Source organism: Barbus barbus (assembly GCF_936440315.1).
Source record: "Barbus barbus genome assembly, chromosome: 50".
Classification (NCBI taxonomy): Eukaryota; Metazoa; Chordata; class Actinopteri; order Cypriniformes; family Cyprinidae; genus Barbus; species Barbus barbus.
The window spans coordinates 11,612,081-11,635,451 of NC_136728.1; the positions used below are offsets into that span (position 1 = coordinate 11,612,081).

Sequence of the window (23,371 nt, forward strand, 5' to 3'; positions counted from 1 at the left end):
TCTATTGACTATACAATATTGCAGCTTGCAGCCCAAAATTTCAGAAATTTATATAAATATCTATAATATTATAATAAATATTGTAAAAAGTTAAAATAATCATTAATCATAAATATATTAAATAAATATTTATATTTTATTTGAAATAAATTAATACATTTGAACTTAATCATTATATGAAAATAAATATTCAAGAAATTAAATTATTATTAATATTTTACTCGTGTCGAGATTCAAGTTTTGACCTTAAGCACAACCTTCAGACGACTGACCTTGCTAATTCTTTTTGCTTGCATTCTGGGTGAGCCTTTCTCATGACTATCTAATATGGCAGCTTGCAGCTAAAAATACCAGCATCACCTGATGGATCAGAGACTAGGACTGCAATGTCATCCTACCTGCTGTCTGGATTTGTGAGGTATTTCCTATACAGCTTATGTGAAAATTTTCCAGATCCATTTCAGCTCCTCGGCTCAGCATTTAAGTTGGGCAGTTACTGGCCAAGCAGCAAAATTTTGACTTCTCAGTCAAAGTGTCTGTACTTTAAATCCCAAAGGTGCTGAGGATCTGAGGAATCAGACAACAATTAGAGAGTTTTTGAGGTTGCAATATTGTTCAGTAACTGCTTTGTCCAATGCATTTATACCTGATATCTGATATGTTGTGTTTAGTCCGTTCATTTTTAAGTGCTCTCTAAATGACAAACAACAAATACAATTACAATCGACCCTTTCGTTATTATTTGAAATATATATATATTCAGAAATGTTAGTACTGCACTTGTCCATAATGTCCAGCAGAGGGCAGTATGAGCTCATTTCTATGAGACTGACAGACTGCTGACTCACTGTAAAATCCAGCTCATGGCCAGAGGGTTGGACCTTCAGAGGGAAAGCCCAAGATTTATTTATTATTTTATTTATTTATTTTTATATCATCTCCCTCCTTTTTCTCTCTGTTTTAAATCTTTGGTTGCCTTACACTAACAAAATTTGTAAAATTTCTGATCTAGGCAGATTTAAGGATGTAGGAAAAATGCATATAGTATATTTTTTAACCATCTTAAAAATATATTTTTTATGTAATTTAATGCTTCTCATAATCTTACAGTATTATGAGATTGGATGCAGTCAGTCTATCTATCTGTCTATCTATCTGTCTGTCTGTCTGTCTGTCTGTCTGTCTATCTATCTATCTATCTATCTGTCTGTCTGTCTGTCTGTCTGTCTATCTATCATCTGTCTGTCTGTCTATCTATCTATCTATCTATCTATCTATCTATCTATCTATCTATCTATCTATCTATCTATCTATCTATCTATCGTCTGTCTGTCTATCTATCTATCGTCTGTCTGTCTATCATCGTCTGTCTGTCTATCTATCTATCGTCTATCTATCTATCTATCTATCTATCTATCTATCTATCTATCTATCTATCTATCTATCCATCTATCTATCTATCTATCGTCTGTCTGTCTGTCTGTCTGTCTGTCTGTCTGTCTGTCTGTCTATCTATCTATCGTCTATCTATCTATCTATCTATCTATCTATCTATCTATCTATCTATCTATCTATCTATCTATCTATCTATCTATCTATCTATCATCTGTCTGTCTGTCTGTCTATCTATCTATCTATCGTCTGTCTGTCTGTCTATCTATCGTCTGTCAATCTATCTATCTATCGTCTGTCTGTCTGTCTGTCTATCTATCTATCTATCGTCTGTCTGTCTATCTATCTATCTATCTATCTATCTATCTATCTATCTATCTATCTATCTATCTATTGTCTGTCTGTCTGTCTGTCTGTTTGTCAACCACCTATCGTAATGGACAGGAATACCAATAGAATCTTTTTAAATAGGCTAACTATTAATTATCATAAATTATTTGTTTACAACAGTTGAATTCCAGAGGAATATTCACGTGGCTACTTTTACTGCACATGTCGAGGTACTGTTGAAACCACAGCCCGTTACATTCGAGTTAATAATGTTGCGTCGTATTTGCATCGCGGCGCTATTTTTTTTTTTGGCGTCGAGCTGTGACATCACACAGCTGCATGGTCTTTTAGCCAATAAGACGCAGGTAAACAGCGCCTAATTTCGCATAGTTTGAGCAGAAGCCCTCGCTGTCTTAACTTTGCAGCAGGGCAGGTGGCAGCAGTTGTCATGGAGATAACTGCAGGCCCAGCGTCGACGCGCGGGGTTGTTTCCATGGAGATCCCGCTGAGAGGTGCGCTGGCAGCGGTGGAGGAGGACGAGGAGCGCGAGCAGACGAGCACCGAAGAGCGGCTCCAGTCGACCTCCCGCCAGGGAAACTTCTACATGCTCATCGTGATCGGAGAGATCGCGACAGAGCACCAGCTGCACACCGCCAGACAGCACATAGAGCGCGGTGAGCCTCATTTGACACGTTCAATAAATACAGCTTATGGTTTTATTTTATTTTATTTTTTTAAATCAAATTATTTTGTTGAATGAATGTTTATTATTCACAATGAATTGTGACAGATAACCTACCAAATTTATTCTTATACCTATTTAAATAAGGTGTGATGGTATTACATGGTATTATATTGTCAAAAAATCACAGAGATGTCTTGCATACTTCATCTTAACTTCATTCAACGCAAGTTAACACCTATTTAGGCTGCATACTGTGCTGCGGTGGGCGTGGTCATTTAATTTCTGACGTACTTCAGTCCTAAACAAACGACGTTGCTAATGTTAATTTCCAAATGATTACCAATGATATAATTTGCTTAATATACATTATTCGGTAACTTCTACACATCGTCTGTCATGTGTACTTCTTTGGAGCGTTATATGATCTGATCAGACCATTGCATACTAGCTCCAGCAGCAGCAGCACACTGCGGCGACCTCGCCTGACTGCACGGAGCACTGCGCCATGAATTGGGCATTTCTGGATGAAATTGATGAAGCTGCAGTTTTGATGGTCTGTAAGGACAGGGATCTTGAGATATTGTTGTTGAAAATGTTGTTTATTTACCACTATATTTTGGGCAGGTGTTTAAACTTACTATAGGCCGGTGATTAATTATGGCAGTAGGAGTGTCCCCAGTGTTTATTTTTCTTTCAAGCATAAAATAGTCAAGGAAAATGTGCACACAGTCTCAGAAAAAAAGGTACAAAGCTGTCAATGTACATATTTTTTACTCATAATACCAGTAATACATATTAGCACTTTAATTTGTACCCAAAGTGTATATATTTAGCTTTTGTGTCTACGGGTTACCTTTACCTGTTATTCAATAGAAGCATCAAAGCAGCATCTAACATTTAAGCCTATGTGTAATAAACAGTTAAAAAATGAGCCCTTTAGCCCTTAACTTATGCCACAAAATGTCTTAAAAATATATAAATCTTTCATAGACGTTGTTTGCAGAGTTGTTAATTAAAATGTCTTTGTATCTTTTTAGCTTGTTACAGTAATTCGATGAATTCTAATGTATTTTATGGTTTCAACAATATTGTATTTTATTTTAATAATTAAATTAAAAGTGGCAGGGAAGTTCAAATATAGTTATCACTTGTACTTTGGTTTAAAAGCAGTAAATAAATATAACATTTTAATTTAAGTGGTTTTTATTTTTTTTAAGTGCACAAATCAACTAGTTTACAGGAAAGCTTATTACATTTTCAAGTACAAAGTTAAGTGTTTTCATATTTCAGAAAAGAAAATAGTTCTGGTTCATTTTTATTGTAACTTCTTGGTTTAGTACTCTAAAACATGTTTGTTTTTTTGTTTTTTTATCTGCCAACTTTTTCTTCTCATAAAAGTTGGTTTGCTGAATGAACATTTCTACTGGCATTTTGTCTTTAACTGTAAAACATAATAAATCAGAGCTGCCAGCTGCACAAACCTGAGAAACAGCCAAATTAGAACATAATATTCAGGGTCTACTAAACTTGTTATGCTACTCACATTCAGTACATTTACAATCCTGACATGCTCACTCTGCAGCATTCTCTAATGTTTGAACGTCTAGAAATCTGAGGATTATCCCATTCCTCCTGACAGACTCTTAATCAGAAATTAGCATATCGATGAGAATAAAATCAATACTGTAAGGAATGTCTTGTGTTTCTATAGGCTGTGTAAGTCTTATTCTGAGAAAACAGAAGTATCGGCTCATCTCTGCGGTCATTACCTGTTTTAAATCCCAATGACACAGCATTTCTGAGTGCAGTGTTTGCTAGATTTACACTTCATCTACAAAGCAAAACAGAATCTGAGGAAAATAGGCCTTCATCTCTATCATCTCTTTCTATAAGAATAGAGGAGGAAGGACACAGCTGAGGAGAGTTAAGAGGCATAGAGATTTAATTTCATTCCCTAATTCTCCAATTTGGACTTTGAAGTTCAGCGCAGTAGGAGCTTAAAACACATCTAAAATTTTGGGACCTTATGTAACAGTTAATGAATATTCTGAGCACAACACACTAAAGCTCATGTTTAAAACTATATGGCAGATGTCTGAGACCAACCTAAAAACTGGGGTTGAAAAATTACAGTTTAAATATAAACTAAAGGTTTATTTAAAAAAAAAAAAAAAAAAACTTTGAGGCATTAATTAATGTAGATATTCTTCTTATTATTATCACAATTACGTTCTTACAATTATAGATCAAAATATTAATATGAATAAAGTAGCACATTTTTCAAAACGTTTTTACTCAAATTGTTATATTACATCATAATACTAAGTAATATAAAATATTAAGCAATATAATTGCAGTTAATAAAATGGTATGATATACGTACATTGATATACACTATATATGAAAAGAGGCAATTTGTGAAATTTTGAACTCAGCTTTTCACACAAATTGCTATCACATTTAAATACTAAGTAATAGTACAAAATTAAGTAATATAATTTGTAAATAATGAAATAGTATATGTTAATATATGCTATACATACAAAAAGAGGCCATTTTAAACTCAGCTTTACACAAATTTATACATTTTTATAATATAATATAAAATATAATATAATATAATGAAAAAACATGATATACAGTATATGAAAAAAGAGGAAATGAGCTAAAGCTCATTATGTGAAATGAGGGTGTGAATGAACATTGTGTACACATATAAAGTTCAGGTACTTTGCTCATATTGATCATATCACATGTCTCTCTGTACCTGCAGGTATTCGTTCCTGGGACATCAGTGTGTCCGAATGTGAGCTGGACCAACAACTACAGCTTTTCATAACCAGACATTCCGCCCAATTCTCAGCCGAGGTCAGAGGTCAGTCCGATTGAAAGGATGACATCTTGATCCTGCAGTAGAGTTGAATGCAAATGAAGTCAGAAGTTTAAATGAAAATATACTGTATAAAAAGATAAAGCTCAAGCTAAATGAACAATAAGACATAAAATTCCATTTATTTCCCAGTATGCCACACATAAATAAATAATTTCAGTTGGAGTCAAGCTGTTCATAAGGCCAGCCCAAGGTCACACTGCGGTGATCTTGCTTACAGCGAGCTCTCCCATAACACACACGATATGCAGCTAATGCAGCACTGAGAATCTCTCCACGGGGAGTCCAGCATGTGTGTTTGCATGGGTCCTGCTTCCTCTGTACTGCCTGGCACAGTGGTAATCAAAGAGCTGTGTCAGGAGGAGAGGAGCTGCAGAGCCAGTGCTTGACTGCTGCAGTGTGTGTGCTGGGCGGGACGGACCTTGATCTGTGTAGTGTGTTGAGCTGAGGCAGAATCATAAAGGCTCCAATGTGTCTCGGTGTAAGACAGGCCGTTTTATAAAAGTTATAAGCTGTTTTTCAAAGACTAGAATGCTATTTATTTCCTAACTGCTGAGAAAGTGCTTTACTACCCATTTTAAACCCTAATCTGCTGTCAGAAGAGGTGAATGATACAGTAGCTGGAGACACATTTCATGTAAATGGCAATGCAATTTAGCGTAGAGTGCTTTTGTTTTGAATATATATAGGCACGGGACTGCATATGATCACTGATTATGTTCAAACCAACAGTAACTGCGAATGTCATAATGCTTTCATATAACAACAGAGCACTGCAGAGATGATGTATTCCTGTAAGCCAAAACCCTTCAAAAGATCATTTTAGCATTTCTGGGTGCATCATTCTGAAGTCAGTGGGGTTTTTTGAACGTTTGTTTTTGTTAAATGAGTGAAATAAGGTTTGTGGTTAACACAATCTCAAAATATTTTCACATTTATTATATGACAAAATACATTACCTTGTCAATTTTACTTATCCTGAAAAAGGCGGTTGTTAACAAGTGGCTAAATGGGAAAACAGTTGGTATTGGGAAATATTAAACTTCAACACACCAAACAGGAAACCTCATCTACTCACTAGCTTTCACAGTCTCATTGTGTTTTTAATTGCTTTCATTAATTACTCACCCTCATGTCGTTCCAAACCCGTAAGACCTTCGTTCATCTTCGGAACACAAATTAAGATATTTTTGATGAAATCCGAGAGCTTTCTGACCTTTTGAACTTTTGTTGGTCACAGAGCTTATTTTCTACAATAATCCAAAAACCAATAGAAAAAATCCTTTTGAGTTTTTGTCAAGGATACCAGGATGATGCTAAAGTCCGGGTTGGCCTACAAAGATACATCGTCACTATAGTACTCTACTCTGAACAAGAAGTTAACATTGAGTGAATTACATTTTAGAGACAATATTGTCAGTTGCTTTATCTCTTTTTGTTTCGCCAACAAAAATACTTCAGAATGAAGCCATAAGAGAACTATTGCGTATCTTCTAGCAACAAACAACAGTAGTATTTTTTTAATGAAACAGCTGAGTGAACAATTCAGTGACTCATTCATAAAAACTAAGGCTGCAAATTGAAATCGCATGCTTCCCTATTAATATAGTAGGCGAAGTAACAGTATGTGAACAGAGTAGACTGTATTCAAACAATAGGCAGAAAGTCCCACTACTACTTTCAGCGAGATTCTTATGTGTGGATCCGATGAACACTTTACTGTCCTATTAAGCCACAGGAGAGAATTTGTAAATGGCAAAAAAGCAATGCAGCTGACGCTGGTAGGTCATATGACAATGACAACATGACCAATGTAGTATGTCTGGATTAAATTCATACTACATACAATAATAGAACAAACCTTTTATTGGCCACAAAGTAATTACTATTTAAAAAAATACTTTCGGATGCAGGCAATGCTTTGTTTTGTTCCTGAATGAATTAGTGTTTGAACAAACTGTTTAAAAATTCCGATTTTATGACTCACTCACAAAAAACAGTTCCTTATTGATTGGTGTCACAATGTAACCTGCACAAAGTTGCCAGTGTTTTGCGACAGTATGTGAGTTTTTTGTGTGTTAATATTATTGCAAGCCTGGCAGAAAAAAAACCCAAGTTCAAAAGCTTATAAAAGTAGCACATCTCTCCTACTTTACTTGAAATATCATACCTGTCTTTCAGTGCAGTTCACCCAAAAAATAAAATTCTGTCCACCCTCGTGTCATTCCAAACCCATAAGACCTTCGTTCATCTTCAGAACATAAATTTAAATATTTTTGATGAAATCCGAGAGCTCCATAGACAGCAACGCAACAGACAAAAGTATTGAAATGTAATTCTTGTACCTTCATAAAATTAAGGTTGAACCACTGATGTCACATGGACTATTTTAATGATATCCTTACTACCTTTCTTGGTCTTGAACGTGTCAGTTGCATTGCTGTCTATGCAGGGTCAGAAAACTCTCAGATTTCATCAAAAATACCTTAATTTGTGTTCAGAAGATGAATGAAGGTCTTACTGGTTTGGAATGACATGAGGGTGAGTAATTAATGAGAGAATTTTCATTTTTGTGGTGAACTATCCCTTTAACACGATATGGGCCTAGTAATACTAGGGTTAGAACAAAAGAGCACTAATAGACTGCAGTGACAGAAAATGGATGGAATAAAGCTTGGGAGGTGGAGTTATGCCCTCTGACCCTGCTGAAGGGCGTGATGTGTGCTTAGATCAGATTGTGATGACTGGTCTGTGGGGTGATACAAGGTTAACAACCACTAAAAGGTTGATGTCTCAGATTGTGCTTTTCTATGGCTCAAGGCCTGAGGCTCCCGGGCTGATGGTGCAAATGGGACCACAGTATCGATTCAACCGTATCATATTCCGCATGCACCTTAGCATAGATCAATGACATTCAAACTAAGAGGAATTCAGCAGTTGTCCTAGGGCACAAATAGATGTGTTTCTATTCTAATTGGAAACAAAATGATAAAGTATTGGCTAAAATAATTGATTTGTCTAGGACTGGTGGATGTTTTGTTACTTGTTTCAGCCATATAAGCACTTGAACTTGAATTCTTTTTTTATTAATAAGGATATACTGGAAGGGTTTTTATGGTGTTCTCGGTCCTTCCCTTACAAATCTCCTTTATCAATATAAAATGATGAACTGCTGCCATCTAATGGAGATTATGAGTAATGCAGAAAATGTAAAAAGAGGTAAAACAACAGATGGAAAGAGACAGATTTCTATCTATCTATCTATCTATCTATCTATCTATCTATCTATCTATCTATCTATCTATCTATCTATCTATCTATCTATCTATCTATCTATCTATCTATCTATCTATCTTTTAAATAATTCAATAATATTTCAACCGTTTTGTAATGGTAGACACTCCTTGCATCCACATCCTCTAACTTCTCATCTGTTTTGGTAAGTATCAGTTATAATACCTGATTATATCCTCACAGCTCTTGGGTGTGAACTAAACTGAGGGTTACTCAGCAGTTTGAAGCCCTTTGAGAACTGAGCTGCTCCTTTGTGCTTTTCCTGTTAACGAACTGCAAGTGGCTAAAAGATACAGCTGAGCCATTCCTATTATGCAGCACATTTTCATGTCCCCATCATATATATGTCAGAATATATTAGATAAAATATTAAACTCACTCATTTTAAAGATGGAAATCATATGTATCATTATATTAACTACAATTTTAAAAACCTGGGGTCAATAATATTTGTAGAAATTAATACTTGTTCACATTAAATTTAAGTGACAGTAAATTTTTTGCAATTTCTTTCAAATAAATGTTGTTCTTTTGAACTTTCTATTCATCTTCTTGGATAGAATCCTGAAAAAACAAGATAAGCAGCACAACTGTTTTCAACATTGATAATAATAGCAAATGTTTCTTAAGCATCAAATCAGCACATTTGAATGATCTCTAAAGTATCATGTGACATTGAAGACTGGAGTAATAATGCTTAAAATTCAGCTTTGCATCACAGGAATAAATTACATTTTAAAATATATTAATAGAGAAAACAGTTATTTTAAATTGTAAAAATATTTCACAATTTTACTGTATTTTTGATCAAATAAAAAAATCTTTGGTGAGTGTAAAAACAATGTCAATCCCTCCCATTGTGCTAACTTCATATATAGAAAGAGACAGCGAAATAGAAAGTTAGCCCATTAGTAGAGATTGTCATTGGTGTTAAGTTTCTCAGCTTGACCAGAGCATATTCATATCTTCAAAAGGTAAGTTCAAAAGTGCTGTGTAACAGGACTCATCCCTCCAGTGTCTGACAAACAAAGAAACAAGGCATGAACAATATCCCAGACGATCTAAAATCAAAAACATCAAGTGTATCACAACAGGAATGACCTCGATCAGTCAGCTTTAGCTGCAGCTGGTGGAGAGGAAACGGCATGATTAGTGTTTTCATTTTTACTGAGTCACTCAACCTCCTCTCTTCTTCTACTATGTTTCCATGGTGACCTGCATCTTGGCATGAGTCAAGGTGAGCGTCGATGTGAGGGGCTAATGAGTGCACTTTGTGAGGAGAGAAGTATATGTGCACATTGTAGCGACTGTTGTTACCCAATTAATATGACACTATATGGACTTAAGATATCTTAATGTATTTTAAGGAATGTCTTGAGCAGGAATAGCGGCCTGCAATAAAATGAATTGTTTGTACTTTGGTAATATCAGATACTGGCATAATTGGCTTTTTATTAAACTGTGACCACCACTGCATTAGCTGCTGACAGGCTTCATCCCCTCAAATATCCTATTAAGAGAGAGCGAATGAGACGTTTCGACCACCGTTCTGCTCTATGAGTCAGCGGTTGAGAAGACTGATTGTCTGCAGGCGGGAAGGTAATGGTCTGGAGGAAAATGTTCTGATATTTCCAGTCCCGTCTGAGTCACATGTTCCCCACAAGTCTACAAGAAAACTGTGCGCTAGCATTCCCATTCATCACTAAGGCAGTTTTTATCTGGCGTAGGTGAAATATGTGAAGTAACCAGTCAAACCATGCCCTCTTTACCTTGTCTATCACTTCTATGAATGTCCTAGCTAACAGCACCTTGCTAGCACTAACCAGAATCTGACCCAGACATTCCCTCTCATGGTGTCTGACACTATTATCAGTTAGAGACCCCAAACGTATTTTAAGAGTCTTATTTTGCTTACGTTGCTGATGTAAATTTAGAACACATAGACAAAATCTTTGCTTTAGCTGTTTAAAAGGAAGAAAAAGGAGTCATTTTCTTTAATGGGATCACTGGGAGTGCACAAGGGTCCTTATGTACAAGTTTATGCCAGCCATTTGACTCTTTCCTTTTTCTCTCAGGATGCACACAAAGGAAATTGGTACCCTAGAGATGAAGCCTCAAGCAGGACCTATTTATAATACAAGCACTGAGCCATAATTATGAATTTCCCTGATGCTGAGGGGGAAGTGAACGATCACATGATTTTCAGACAGACTGATAATTAAGGCCCAAAGCCAAAACTTCATACCTCTGAAAATTCATACATAAGTATAAGCTTATGTATGAAAGCCCCGTTTCTGCCACTGAATAAAAAATAAAAAAAAATATTGCGACTTTTGCAATTCTGATTTTTTTCTCTCACAATTGCGAGTTTATATCTCACAATTATGACTTTTTAACTCGCAATTGCGAGTTTGTATCATGCAATTATGAGAAAAAAAAATCAGAATTGTGAGAAAAAAAGTCGCAATTACCTTTTTAATTTTTTATTCAAACGGGCTTCCATACTTATGTGTGTATGTGTAAGATTTGTTTTTTAAATTTAGAAATGAATACTTTTTAGAGAAATTAATATGTTTATTCAGTAAGGATGCAATGAATTGATCACATGTGACTGTAAAGATAACAATGTTACAGAAGATGCCTCATGCCACACAAATGCTGAATTTTAGGTGATGAAATAAAGCAGAATACTAGCATTCACTGTAAAAAATGATCGTGATTTTAACGGTAAAAAACTGTGAAAATGCTACGGTAAAAACCTGTTACATGGTTAACGGAAAGTTCCTGTAAAATTTACAGGGAAAAACCGTAAACGGACGTTCCCAGAATTCCCTGCATTCCATTTCAAATTCTGTTTGAATTTGACGTTTTTTTCTTTGAAATAACTGTTTCTTCTTAGTTTTTTCTTATCGGTTATGTTTATTAGGGTTGTATGTTACATCTAATGTTGCTAAATTAATGTTTATAGCATATTTCAGTTTAATGAGTCTCACCATGATGGTGTTTAGTGCTTGTGTGAATGACACTGTGCACCTTCTGTATATTCTATTGTTTAAAAGTTGCTTGTGATGGGCTTTGGCTCATCATATGACTTTCTCATCACCACCTGCATTTGGTGGTTATCAGTGTATTTCAAAGGAACAAAACAGATTTCAGTACTTTAATAGGTTGGTATATTAAGACTATATCAGTTAAAGAAATTACGGTATTTAACTGTAAATTTAAGTTAAAACTGTAAAACCTAAAACGTTGCTACCGTATTTTTTATGGTAGAATTCTGGTAACCACAGCTGCCAGTTTTTTTCCGTAAATTTTACGGATTTTTTTTTACAGTGTTCAGTATAAAAAGTGCTCAGGAAAGGGCTGCTGCTCTTGACACCAGCAAAAGATAAAGTTCATACACATACATCGTTACTTTAAGGGAATAAGGTGGAATTCAAGAGGTAAATATATCCACTAAATATTATTCCTCTCTGAAAATTAATTTATCCAGTTCTGGGCTGTACAATATTTGTAAGCGCTGGAACAAACACAATAGCCTCAGTTGTTTGAGCATTCTTCTGCAGGCTTTTGTTTTCGACTGATACAAAAGGCCAGTGAGACGTTCATGGCTACGCACAGACACTGAAATGAGGAACAAAACAAACACTCAAGCTGATTAAACATTATCATTTGTGTTTTGACTTGGAAACGTTTTTGCAGTTTTATGCATTTTTTAATATTTGATTAAAGGTGATACAATTAACATTTTTTTGTGAAAATGTTTATGTGACCACAAACCATAAGTGAAGTGAGATACTGGTACAGTTTGGTAGCTAGCCTTGGCTTTGGAAACAATCACGGGTTTTGGTTAATATGGAAGAGTTTATATATTCAGATTATGTATCATAGTATATATCATTCATATATCATTCTACTACCTTTCAAAAGTTTGAGATCAGTAAGAATTTTTAAAGATATTAGTATTAGATATTATTCAGCAATGATGCATTAAACTGCTCAAAAGTGACAGAAAATGTTTATAATTTTACAAAAGATTTATGTTTCAAATTGAGTTAAGTTTTCAAAATTAAGTTTTCAACATTGAGAATAATAATAAGTGTTTCTTGAGTAGCAAATAAGCATATTAGAATGATTTCTGAAGGATCGTGTGACACTGGAGACTGAAAATTAAGCTTTTCCATGAGCAGAATAAATTATATCTTGAAATATTTTCAAATGATATCAAGTTGTTTTAAATTGTAATAATATTTCAAAATATTACTGTTTTACTATATTTTGAATATTCAAAAGTATATTTTCAAATAAATGCAGCATAAATTACCTCCAAAAACATGAAAAAATTTGCTGAAAGTTTTGAATGGTAGTATATATACTGTATTTAAATTACTGACCATATATATTTTTTGTGGTTCAAAAAATGTGGTTCATAAAGACATATTATAGTGTTTTAGAGCCATTCATTCATGCAATTTGTGCTGACATCCTGAACAGCGGCGGGAAGTCAGTCATGCATAATTGAGGCTGCTCAATAATTTATGATTTGTATATTGATAACACTGCAGATTCTGTTTGAGTCAAAGCACTAAACCGGAGCATAAAAAATACCTGGCACTGATTTTAGCATTACTTCATCTGTATGTTGTTTTTAATGAATCATTAGATGTATGCATTGGTAATGACAATACGTTTTCCAGGGCATTTTAACAGCATTTAATCATTAATTAAATTACATGAATGAATGAATTACTCAGAGGGAATGTGAGAGAGAATATCATTAGTTTGCTCTATTCATTTCACAATCACAACCCATATGAATGAGAAATAAAATGAAACATTGAATCTTCATAAATTGAGCCTTTGCTGATTATCTGTGCTGATCTGACTGTGAATTATGTCTGGAAAGCATATAAAAAAAATCAAGATTGCTCCACAGAGGGGGAAATTGAAAATATGGCCTGTCTGGCAGAATGGGCACAGCAGAAAAAAAACACTGAACCAAAATTCAATTCTCTCATCATGCCATAAAGCCATGCAGTGCCTGCAGCAACCTTATTCAGGTCAAGCACTCATTCAGTAAGGCTGTAATAAACTATAAAAAACAAGAAATTATATGACATTTCTGGGTGAAAAAGAGTCTAAATGTATGGCAGAACTTGACTGAATCCATTTTCGAATGTGATAGTAGTCTTATAACAGGTGGTTGAAATGGAGGGGCTGAAAATAAGAGGGCTTGGTAAAAGAGAGTAGGCTTCATTTGATTTCCTATTGACTTTTTGACAAATCTTCTTGACCTAAAAAGTGGCATTTATACAAATCGAAAACAGATCATTTTTAAAAGTTGAGTGTCACATTTTTTACAACGCTGTGTCATGAGACCCTTAAAAATGCCAACACAGGTCAAATATGTCTGTCTAGCTTTACACAAGTTAAGCAGTCTTTTAGGCACCTTTCGCACAGATGCTTGGCAGTGGAACAAAAAAAGTTTTAAAAGTTAAAGGGGTCATATGACAATGCTAAAATAACATTATTTTGTGTTTGTAATGCAGTGTTTACACCATTTAAAGTAAAAAAAATAACATTTTCCGCAGACCGTACATTATTGTTGCTCCTCTCGGCCCCGCCTTTCTGAAATGTGTCGATTTTTACAAAGCTCATCGTTCTGAACAGCGCGATGTGCTCTGATTGGCCAGCTATCCAGTGCGTTGTGATTGGCCGAATATCTCAAACATGTGACGGAAATGTTACGCCCCTTACCATATTTGGAAACACACAGCGTCTCCACGACATGGCGGCAGCGGAAACAATACTACAGTGAGAATAAAAGTTACGCTGCCTTTGTTTGTGTATACATTTGGGCGGTGTTATGCAAATTGTCCAACACAGTGACGTAGATTTGTGGGGGCGTGTTTGAATGAGGTGTTTTAGGAAGGCGTGGACAAGTCTTAACTTTTATATAGAATATCTCTTTGGGTTTGAGACTTAAGTCTTTGCAACTTTATGGATCTTATATATGCACAAACAGCTTTTAACACTCCAAAGACAAAGGAAAACCTGAAATTGCATCATATGACCCCTTTAAACTTCTTTTAACTTTAGTGTTGCAATTTTAGTATGCAATGTCATCATGCACCAAAAGACGCTAGCGCAGCAGTCAAATATGTCCGACTTGTGCATTTACATAGAAGAACAATGGGAATCTTTCTGTGTCAACACCCCCTTATTTTATATTGAGCGGGCTGTCTCTTAATGGATGGCACCATATTTACATCACATGACTGGGTGGAATGCGCAACGGACCAAATTTACATTATATAGCGCTTTCAGGCTTTATATAGTGCTTGAGGGAGGTCGGTGCAATGCAGCTGCATCACAAACTACCAATAAAACAGAAAAAAAAATCAGTGAGACTGAATCCAAGAATGTCGATTGTATGCATGAATTGATACAAAATACAAGACACACAGCTAAACTTAGTGATAAAGCATATAGCATAATAGAAAAAAAACACTGCTGTTGGAATGAATAGGTACCAGCTGCATTAAATGTATACTAAAAACTCACCTGTATCAGTGCATTACTCACCTATTTAGTTTAGTATAAGAATGGATGCCAGTTGTTTATAATGGGCCTGTAGGGGTAAATTGCATATAACATGCGATAGGCCTATATAATGTAATATAATATTAGACATGAAAGGGTTACTTGTGGTGCATTGAAAGTATCACTAACTCCCCCTCCTCCCCGCCTAACCCCTCTTCTTCAGACAGTAGCTGCATCTGTAGTTTAATTGGCGGGTGGCTGCAGCCAGAGTTGCTGCAACCATCCCGCTCTCCTCGAGAACCCGAATCTGCCAACCCACACACACTCTCCGGCCACTCCCACATACACACACAGCAGTGACTGCGCTCCAGAACACCCATCAGTCGCGAGACACACGACGCTCTGTTAAAGTGGCCCGCTTCTGCATACGGTATGTATCACTTTCTGTCATGCTGACTACAGAGACAGCGTTCTAGCGTGCGATGCGGTCTCTGGCGCGACTCTACGCAGTGTCGCAGTGGTCCGGACGAAGAGTCTTGCAATGCAAACAGTCAATGACACTTTGCTTTATGAGACTGACGTCGCGGAGGGTGCGTATCCTTATTTGACCGCATATTTGTCTTCTTGACGTTATTATTATTAATGACTTTGGTCGCGTAGCTACTCGTGGCTTATGGGGCGCGAGACATACGCATTATGATGAGTTTCAGTCGCGATACCTAAAGACGAAAGAATTAGGTAATTAAATGTCCAGACAGTCGTTTAAATCTACCTGTAATTGCGACATATGTCTGGGGGACAGTGTGTACGATCAACACCTTCCCGTGCTTTATCCAGACTAACCGGATTAATTTAGGTGATGGACTGACGTTGGCGGAGAGGTCGCGCGGACGGGCTAACTTTATATGTTGCCTTGAATTTTATTTTATTTATTTTTTATTATTTAACAGGTTGTGAAATTATTTGTGCGTTTGACAGTAGCTATTTGAAGTGGTCTTGTTATTTTATTATTTTGTGCTTGTGCTAAATGACCACGAGAAGTCATTATTTGCTGCATGACGCACTTTTACAGCGAGTTATTTTAGGGAGGCTGTCTTAAGATGCTAAACGTGTACGTCTTTGGAGAAATATATTATGCACAGAAGTTGTGAGGTATGATCTGAAGTTGGTGAAATTATTTGAACGATTTTGGTTCATTAACGATTCTTTTAGTAGCTACTTCTGTAAGAGAAAAATTTGGACAAAAGAGATTTAATTAGATTTACATCTCCACAAAATATTCTTATGAAAGATATTGAAACTTAGGTTTCGCAGATATTTTAGATGAATTAAACGCAATAAAATATATATTAAAAAAATTAAATGTGGTAACATTTCAGTTAATTCCAAAAAATATCACAAATGCCATTAAAACGTAGCCTAGGGGACAGACAGCAAATGCACTGTCTTATTATCCCTACTAAATATTACATAACACAGGTGCTCTCATTAGTTCATGATGACATTACATTTCTAGTTATAAAGTAAAACCTGCGGTTTATTAATGAGTCATTTGAATACAATAACCGCTCCGACTGACGTTTCTTTTTAATTTACCACTGTAGGTTTTGATTCATTAAAGTACCGTTTCAAATGATTCATTCGTTTGAGAATCAGAAAACAATGGTCGTCGCGCGATATGTTCACTAAAAAGAACCGACTCAAGATTTTCTGATTAATGAGTCATATAGTTCTTCAACAGTCTATGATTTACTTTAAAGAGCCAGGTCATAAGGACTGCTGTATGAATTGATTCAGTAAAAAGAGCCGACTCAAAAGAGGCATTCGTTTGAGAATCAGACTGCACTAGTCACACTGTTTTTTTTTTAAATTTACTAATAAGAACTGATTTGAGTCATTCGTTCTGGTAGGCCTATAGGACTACACTGTTCACACATCCATTCGGCAATCGGACTGCACTAGTCCTGCTGTCTGTTTTTGATTGACTAAAAAGAGCCGACTCAAAAGACTCATTCGTTCTACAATAAAATTACAACCAAAATAATGGAAAATATTGTCTCTGTCTCAAAATCTAGTAAGATGCCTTCCCCGACAGCATTCCACTAAACTTATAATGCTGCCCGAGTAAGCAGTTCAGTTCATATTTTAAAAAAAAAAACAGTTTTGAGTCATCTCTACCATTTTTTTATTTTTAAAAAGTAATTCCACTAAGTTCAGACTATTATTTGCTGTAATTCAACAATATACAATTGTACAAACTCTTGAGACATTTATAAACATTTAGCAATCAATTAAGATGCCCCAAAATGCTGTCTGGCTTGTCAGTGAGTTTTTACAGCCACTGATTCGTCTGCTGCTCCGTGACTCAGCGTTGCTGTCTGTGACTCCTTTTCTCTTTCCCCTTCTCTCTCTTTCTGTTTGCAATACGTTTTTGCATCTGGCTGCGAAGGACCATTCACGAAAAACAATGACTAAATGGATGACTCACTCCATGTTTGAATATCATTGTGGAGGCCAATTAAACCCACAAAACGACTCTTTTGCTTCATTCGGCACAGCTGACATTTGAGTCGTAAAACTGTTTTACTCTGAATTTATCGATATCATAGGAGTACAAAAACATCAATGAACCAAATAAGACCTGCTTGAACTAAATTATCTACGTACTCTAATTGATATCATAAATGATACATTGATATCATGTTAACTTTTAAGGAGATACTGGGGACTATTTTAAGTACATTTGTTTGTCATCTCAGTGCTGAAATGATTCAGTAGTTCCTTAGTTCTCGTTTCTGATGCAACTGTCTGGGTGGGATTTTTACATAGAGAAACACCCACTGACAGCATTAGCTGCTGAGTCATTGTCCCATTGGTACTGGTAGTAGCCTAAAGCAAAGTATGGTTTAGTAGACCTGCTTTACTTTGAGTGTCTTTATTATAATATGAGATGAAAGTTCCTTCAAAATACAGAATCTTATTTAATTGCCCTTGTTTTGTGGCAGTGTGCTTGGTTATAGGCTTTAGAGAGATTCTTTATTAAGCTTTCATGATATCATTGATGCAAGGCTCAATGTTAGGACACTGAAGGGCACGTCCATCTGCCACAGAGTAAAAATGGGCCATTGAAGACATTAACGACAAGGGCGACTAGGCTTTACCAAAGTGACTCATGCTTTGTTCCGTTTGATATTGGAAAATGCTGAGAATGGAACAGCCATTTTCGTCCCACAGTTTCCATGGACAACATAAATGAATGGTCCAACAAAATATTAGCAACTCAACTTTGGACTTATTGGATAATCCTTCCGGATTTAGGAACGGTCATTTGAGACAAACAACCTCTCATTGGTGGATTACTCAGCGGAAAGGGACACAATTTAAGTGGCAGGTGCCCGTTTATGGATTGTAGCACTTTTAATTACAAATGAATCTCTTAGACAGGCATGCAGGTTTGTCTGTCTGTGTCCTCAAACATTTGATCAGAATGATTGCTTTGCTGTGGTCAAAACAAACCGTTAAATTGTAATTTACTTGTTTACTCTGTCAGCTCATCAACCGATTTAAATGTATACCGGTAGAACTCTATATAACAGCTCATGGCAACTGCTCATTAAGTTTGTATTAAAGCAGCTTTCAATATTGGGAGAATTTGAGCGGTCTTGATGAAAGAGTGGTTGACCTGCACAAAAGCGCAGACTTGTTGTGATCGAGTTAAATGAGTTGAAAAAGAGATGTGATGTCACAAGCTCTTGGTGTGAACTGCTCACGGTCAATGCAAGGTGATATGATGTTATACTCTCACATTTGCTCCAAGCTCACCCTTTGGTGAGACATTTCAGTCTTTAATTCAGTGTTTTGAAGGCCGTTTGTGTTGGTGGGTATGTGGGTGAGTGCGCAAACGGCCATCATCCTTGGGAGCTTGCAAATTCATTGTGGGAGGATCACCCTCTCTATCCTTTGTAGTGTTGCAGTGAGAATTCCTCCACTGCTGTTGAATCACTTTGGTCAAATTTGGCCTGTGTAAATTGTGGCTTGTTCTGGTTTAAGATCTTTTACCTCATTGTATGTTAATCATACACTGTAAAAAGATTGCTGTAAATTTTACAGTAACTTACTGGCAGCTGGATGCCAGTAAGTTACTGTAAAAACGGTTACATTATTATTACTGTAATTGTGTTTACAGTATTATAATGGCTTTACTGTATTTTCAATTAGAGTATTATTACCATATTTTCATTTACAGTATTATTACCGTATTTTCATTTACAGTATCAGTGCTGTAGTGTTTATTTTCATGTAGTTTAAAAAAAAAATACCTGTAAAAAACAATCAAATTGTGGTACAGTACTGTAATCCACGATTTTTACCACCCCTACCCCATAAAAATCACAATAACTCATGAGCATTAGTTCTGATATTATTTTTAATTGTTGAAAAAATTAGACTCAGCTGTTTTCAACATAATAATAATAATAATAGTTTTTTGAGCAGCAAATCAGAATATTAGAATGATTTCTAAAGGATCAAGTGACACTGAAGACTGGAGTAATTAAAAAATTCAGCTTTGATGACAGGAATAAATAAAATTTTTAAAATAAATTTCATTATGCTTGTGTGTCCGTTAACTTCGGCTAACTGACATTATTAACTTACCAGTTGATGCTATCATTGATGGCATTCACAAGGAAAGGCTCCAAAATACACATTGCAGACGAAATCTAGGCTAGAAACTTGAAAAGAACAAACAAAAGAAGTTCATGAAAATACTGTTTAAAATCTCAACTGAAACAGCGTTGTTGACTACGCACTTTACCTCAGTAACGTTATTTAATTTTAGTTCGTTGTTAAGGTTAAGTAATGGCTTGCCAGATTAACTAACTTGCATTAAAGGGAAGCAGAACCTACAAGCGTGTTTCTCGGTTTAACTAAGGTTTATTTCGACTAATATAGGTGGCCTTAATTTACTCACCATGTTATCACCATTATGACTGCGTTACGTTAATCCGGCCGTCAGTCAGATAAAAAGGCCCCAACTCCAGAGTCCACTATTTATACTCTTTTCTACATGCTTTCATAAGCACTCCTCTATATTGCAGTTAAAACCTGTTATTAACATCTCAGCATGTGTATTTTTCCATCACTTGGTATGTACTCATGACATTTCTTTTATTTGAACTGCTTGCCCACTATTGTGCTATAGGTATATATTATATCTTTGCACAATTATCAGGATTAAAAGATGCACTTATCAAGCTTCTAGTTTCTTTGTTGTTCTTTTGTTTCTGCCTATTAAAATGCCAAATTTATGTGGCCATATTACGTATAGAATAAGAAGTCTTTGTGGCAGCTTCAGCAGTACGTTGTTGTGAAATGCTGCAGTGTTGTGGAGTCTCGTCACTGTTGGAAAAACATCCAGCCCTTATTCAGGACCACAAAGATGTGGTTTCAAATGCTAATGAATGGGCTGTGTGGTGGCATGATCTCATAGTTGGCTCAGGTTTAGGTTGGAGTTTTCTGGACCCCAAGGAAACCGTGGTACAGCACCAAAAATCTTCTCGTACCCTTTTTCTTGCTTTAAAACTTGCTTCCTCTGCAGCCCACATCTTGCCTAATGTGCTGGAGTAATGAGTACCGAAAATTCAGCTTGGGCATCAAATGAGTAAATTACATTTTAATATACATTTAAACAGAAAACAGTTATTTTAAATGATTAAAAACAACCTATTTTTGAAGTGCTTATTACACATTTTATATTGGTTTTGATTTTACTGATTGGCCCTAATTCTATATTTTATATGTACATAAATACTTATTAAATATTTCATTAGGCAAAATTGATTGCATAAGCAGCTTCACTTATGTCTTTTATCCATTTATAGACTGCCATCTGTAACGATTAACCGTGAGCCGGTTGAAAATCGATTCAAATGTGTGACGATTGAAATCGTTTGAGATGCTAAACAATTCGTGATTCAATTAGGGATAACATTAGGAGTTTATATGAATGTATGTATATGAGGGGAACTTACTGTCTTTAGAAAAGTTTAGATGGTATTTTTTCTTTTCATCTTGCCTCAGTATAATGCATATTAAAGTTCATAAGTGCAGCGCTGCTTTGTTTACAGCGGAAACCAAGGAACCGCTTTAAGCGCCACCTGCTGGCAGAGAGTGAATCTGGGTCTCATTCAGCTCGTCTGCCGTTTCTGTTTCATGCAGGTATTTTTTATGTATAGTTTTGCAAAACTGAAGTCAGACCATTCTGTTTTTGCTTCAAATTTCGAAATTATACAATCTAATTTTTTTTGTTTTAGATTAAAAACTGTTCATGTTGCATGTATGCAGCATCTTTGTTTGGATCATGATTAGAAATGCAGCGGTTGCCTCTAATTTTAAATGGAAAGAGCACAGAAAAAGCCTTATTTTGTTTATATGAAGAGATTTCTTTTATTTGTGTTATTTGATTTGGGGCTTGTTTTAAAATTTAAATTTAGTTTTGTTATTTACATTTACATTATATTTACATTTTATTTAGCAGATGCTTTTATCCAAATCGACTTACAAATATGGACAATAGAAGCAATCAAAACCAACAAAAGAGCAATAATATATTGTATATTATTATAGTGTTCTATTTTGGTTTCACTAAGAAACGTGCATCATTTTGTCCAAGCAACAATAAAAGGACACATTTAATTTATAATTTGTCTTAAATCTCATTGTTAAAAAAAAAAAATCGTGAGTTGAGTGAATCGTTACATCCCTATTATTAGACATTACTATTTTTGAGTTCTGTGAACCAGTATTGCCAGTATAATAATTGAAATCTGAAACGGTCCATGCAAATGAGGCATAACATAGGCACAACATGCACTCCTGCTGGGTCACTGTGCCACTGCCACACCCTTTACCCAGGTGGCTGTCTGAGATTCAGTGACACATCCGTGATAAAAGAGGCTTTAATATGCTTACCAGCAGAATCATTCAGCATTGCCAAATCACAGGACTAGGATTACCAGAAGAAACTAGGGCATTCGTTTCTTGTGTAGATGCAACAAGGAGCGTCAGACTCCAAAGAAATATTGGGCAGCTTGTGCTAGTCTTGTTTTAGGGCTGTATAGAGCACTTAAATCACATACAGTGGCAGAAATTGCTCATCTGCAGGAATGATGGTGCCTAGCAGTGTAATTTATAATAATTTCTGATTATTAATGGATTTTTCAAGTTTCCCATTATACTTCTCTCAACCACAGGACTGGACTAAGAATGGATTGATGACACATTTATGGGATTATAATATGCCCTTCAAAAGTAACATTAATTCCCTCCGTTCTGAAAAGCTAGTTAGCTACAGTAGTTAGATAACAACAAACACCCGTGGTGCTTTATGTTTAATGAAAGTACAGCAAGCTACAGCAAGACGTGCCGTTCACAAGGTTATTTGCTCCCAAAAGTGAACAAGACAGTGGCATGAGTGACAGTTTTAGATGCTCGGATGAGGCGATTCTGTTCCCAAACTTCCACGGGCCTCAATCTCTTGGGTGACCATATCTAGAGCAAAATATCTGGAGCAGCGCGAATGCTTGGTCTGTCTTCTACCATAGCACTGTTTGAGCTTATTTTAATGGAGTGCTCTCATTTTTAGAGTTCATGAGCAGATATTTATATCAATCGGGTCAGGTGAGGTAGGACTGAATCTCTACACCGAGACCTTCTTGAAAATGACAGTGTTTTATGATGCTAATGCGATTAAGATTTTTGGGCTATATAATTTATGTCATTAAGTAATAATCAGCAGTTATGAAGTTGTTCTTTAATGGATTCACTGGATACCTTGGACTTTTGGACTACTGTTACAATGCTACATTCTTTCCCATTCTTCAGTGACTATGGAAAAGTGCCAAAGGGAGTAGTGGAAACTGGAAGCTGGCTGAACACACCGCTCTGCAAAACCATCTGTTTATTTAAAATGGCAAAGTAGTGTGGTGGTGTTTAAATCCATTTGAGGTCATCAGTATGCTAATCTACTTCCAAATGTTAACAAATTTCACTTTTGGCAGATATAAACATTTTAAAAAATGTACAGTCTTTCTTTTCCAGAGAAAAAAAATGTATGACTCATCCTGCATACCCAGTCAAATACTCTCTAGAATGAGAATGTCCCACCCCCCCAATGCCATATGCGAGTAGCAAATCATGGTTCATGGTTCTGTTGTAGCTAAAGCCTAATTGTCTAT

The 23,371-nt window shown here is 35.7% G+C and overlaps 1 protein-coding gene across 1 annotated transcript in view; it reads left to right on the forward strand.

Annotated features, from left to right (window-relative positions):
* The first annotated feature begins 2,017 nt into the window (after positions 1-2,017).
* Positions 2,018-23,371, forward strand: part of LOC306868541 (uncharacterized protein) — a 37,573-nt gene continuing 16,219 nt past the window's right edge. Inside the window, exons 1-2 of the mRNA XM_079414761.1 lie at positions 2,018-2,396; positions 5,181-5,282. Coding sequence (XP_079270887.1) covers positions 2,171-2,396; positions 5,181-5,282 — 328 coding nt within the window. The 5' untranslated portion in view covers positions 2,018-2,170. The remainder of the gene's footprint in view (positions 2,397-5,180; positions 5,283-23,371) is intronic.